The following is a 3,718-nucleotide window of genomic DNA, read 5'->3' as shown; positions in this document are numbered from 1 at the left end:
TATAGTTTATTTTAAGATTTAATGCGTCTGTATAATATGTACATTTTAAAACAAATTGCTTTTTTTATATATTCTATATTAAAACCACTAAGGGAAAATAATAAAACAGGTTTAGTATATGCTGAATAAACTGTAAACCTAATGTTCTCTAAACCAATTTTACTTACTAAATATGTAAATGTTTATATAATGTGCATGTACATAATTATATATGTATATGCATGTATGAGTGTTTATGTATGAATCAATGTAAATACTGTACATAGGCTACAACAAGAACATGTGTTGTATGAAATGTATACTGGAAAAAGAGAATAAAGGTGGGTTGCTCCCACAAAAGAGAGAGAAAGAAAAAAAGAAAAACTAAATTATTATTATTATTATTATTATTATTATTATTATTATTATTATTATTATTATTATTATTATTATTATTACTATTATTATTATCATTATATATATATATAATAATAATAATAATAATAATAATAATAAATAGGCCTATTATTATTTTATCTGCAAATGGGAGATATATATCAAGAGATTAAGCTTAAAAATGCACCTTTTTTTAAAAAAATGATGAAAGACTGTAAACAACAGCATTTTCAGAAGAAATTATTTTTGAGCAAATAAACGACCTTCATCCACAACAGTAAAATATGGTGTTATAAGGCAATTAGCAGCCTATTTATCCACTTATTTAATAGGTAATTGAAGGTAATTCAAACAGGTGGTTGTCCTACACTAAACACCTTCACATGAAGCATACTTAAAAATCAAATATAAAAGATTCAGCAATAAAATATTGGAATTGAATTGCAACACCAGTTAAAACAATTTACAAATCCAGAGGTGACGGAACTAGGGGTGCTGCGTTATAGAGAGTAATGTGTGACCGGAAATGGTCTGCAGTCAGTTGGTCGTTACGATGCGCCAGTAATGTAAGAGTACAGCAACTATTTATGTAATGCATATGAATAAAGTTCGGTGTTTGTCAGGTAGTGAATTGATTATTTTACATTTTAAGTGCTGCAGGTATTCCATGCACAAGTGTAAGCTAAAGTACGGTGAGAAGATATTGAGACAATTATTTCGAAGTTCCCTCTTCCCAATACACGCAGCTGGTTAGCTAACAATATGCTAATGTTACATGAACATCTGGGAGGCATCCATCTGCAAAGCAGTGGTGTTTATCCATGAAAAAAAGCACGCCAGGAAAGTTTGTCTTACCAGGAAAAGGTGATGTAATCTTATGACGTGTGCATGTTAATTATATTGTGAGTTTCACGTCACCAAAAAATAAAAAATTTCTATTATAACAATAATATTAATAACTACGAGTTCTGTGGCGTAAATTGCATAATACGAATTAAGGGGTAGCACAATCCCCTTGCCATACAAATTACAGCTCCCACTGACGTCTCAGTCGAGAATTACGGGTAGCTGAAGTTTTTCTCGTAAATCTGACTGCAAAACGATATCCAAATTTCACGTTCCACTTCTGACTTTGAGTTGTGCTTCGCACACGCCGCTGAGGGCGGCGTTCCGGAAGCCCTGCATCTAGCAAACCACAACTTTTGTTTAGTGGACACCCTGCGGACCATTTTTTGGCGGACCCCAATTATATTTCGCGGACCCCCAAGGGTTTTATGTACCGCATACTATTTTCTAAGCACCAGAAGCATAATGAAGCACCAGAAATAATGAAGTAACATAAAGTTCATGTAGGTGTTATAGTTTATGCACATAAGTAGAGCAATCTGTAAATTCCTCCACTAGGTTCAGCAGAACTTAGTTTAGGATAGCTGTTAACAAAACACTAAATAATTCTAAACAATGATGTTAAGTGAGTGACAACATCCATTCATTTTCTTTTTGTTTTTTTACTCCAAGTATATGCATCAGTTGTTTTGACATGTAGTAAGGCTTCTCTGGTGTTCCATCGTGTCGCTCTAAGTCTTCAAGGAAGCACAGAAACAATGTATCGATCGCCATATCATACACGTCAAAGAAGCTGTCTGCAACGATGTACGTGGCTAGTGCCATGAACAAGATTGGCGCCCAAAAATAATTTAACGTTGGCACACCTCTGCTATCAACAACAATCGGAAACGTCGACGAGGAGTTACAGTGGGCTTACAACTTGCACCGTCTGTATACTCGTCGGTTGAATCCGAGTTAACTATCTGGTATGGTGGTTCCACAATGGATGCTATGAAGATTACGCTAAATGCCCAAAATGTTAGAAAGGCTAGCTGCATGATGAACGGGATGATAGGCCACAAGAGAGAAAAATGTACTGATGAAACTGCTGTACTTGCTTCTTTGATTAAAGCAATTGCAATGCGAATATTCTTGATTAGTAATAACACAACTAGGGTGAGAATTGGTAATATTGTACTCATTATAATAGCTGATATATACCAGATTCTCTCCATTTTTAGGTAGCTCACAAGTTCGTTATAATCCAATGAAGATCTATCTGAAGTACAATCAGATTCATGATTTCTTATGCAGTTCCGTTCATTCCAACAGAAGTAGGTTCCGTACCCTAAAAGTGCATACAACCATACGAGGCTACTCCAAACCATAATGGCTGCAATCCTGCGCAGTAAAACAATGTAAAGCAGACAAGCGAACATTGATATCGTAATACCAGCTACCATATACGGCCACGTTTCTATGAATTCCTCGACTGTGTTATTAAAACGTTCATAGCTTTGAAGAAGGTTTAGCAGGTCATATGCGACAGCGCGATCTTCTTCGGTTATTTGTCGATTATTCGGTGTGGTGTTCTTTTCTGATAACGTGTCAGAAACTAAGAATTTGGGATAACAGCGACTGGTAAACACATCACTTTTTGTGTAAAAGTTTGCACATTTATTGTCATTCAAAAGGTCCTTTATGGTGGCATCAGACTTATTTACTTCATCTTTTGCATTTAATCCATAGATACAAATGAAATCATTCCAATCGATGGAATTGACATCGACGTTCGGATCATCTAATTTTTTGGAGTATCGAGCTTCGATGGCATAGTTTTCCTTTGGGCATTCGTCAACGCATACTTGCAGCGATGTGGTGCAGTCTGGTTTAGGAGGTTTTACCTCATTCAAACACACCAGGTAGTCAAAAAAGAATAGATAGGGTTTGTCTACTACAGATTCTGACATCCCACATACTTGACCTAAGTAATCTGTTGGATAAATATATATTTCCTTATTACCTCTCTGGAACCCAATGGCACTGATCAATCCGAGGCCAACAATGAACAAAACGAACACAAAACAGCAAATAATATCTGTACAACTCCTGTTAGAAGTTGGTCCATCGAAAGTTGGGTCATATTTTTTGGGTTCACCGTAATAATGTCCTTTAGGTTTATTGTCAGATGCATCGATGTTAAGACGTTCTCCCATTTCGTCTGTTTATAGTGAATAAAAAAACTGAGACAGTGTAGCTTCGCGGTACATATTGCACGACCTTTGATGTTTGGTGCTGTATTTGTTCAATAAAGTCGTTTTATATGTAATCTATTAGTGTTTGTGTTGTCTATGTTGGTCGTTGTGTTTCACAGAGGCCCCCAGGTACAGAAGTCCATTCGCAGGAGATTTTGTCGATAACCTTTGGCCGTATGTCAAACAACGGGCGTCGCGTTGCAGCCAATGTGCAACTACTATATAATAGCAAAAACTTGATATTCAATGGTCAAACGAAT

The 3,718-nt window shown here is 35.8% G+C and overlaps 1 protein-coding gene across 1 annotated transcript; it reads right to left on the bottom strand.

Annotated features, from left to right (window-relative positions):
* Positions 1–2,072: 2,072 nt before the first annotated feature.
* LOC117124617 (choline transporter-like protein 2) lies at positions 2,073–3,419 on the bottom strand. Its single transcript, XM_033270914.1, has one exon. It carries the CDS (start codon positions 3,417–3,419, stop codon positions 2,073–2,075), a length of 1,347 nt encoding a protein of 448 aa, XP_033126805.1.
* Positions 3,420–3,718: the final 299 nt, after the last annotated feature.

The sequence above is a fragment of the Anneissia japonica genome, unplaced genomic scaffold (genome assembly GCF_011630105.1).
Source record: "Anneissia japonica isolate Jap-2015-1 unplaced genomic scaffold, ASM1163010v1 scaffold287833_len2544123_cov190, whole genome shotgun sequence".
NCBI lineage: Eukaryota > Metazoa > Echinodermata > Crinoidea > Comatulida > Comatulidae > Anneissia > Anneissia japonica.
Note: the sequence above shows the minus strand (reverse complement) of the source record. Positions and strands in the feature narration are given on the sequence as shown.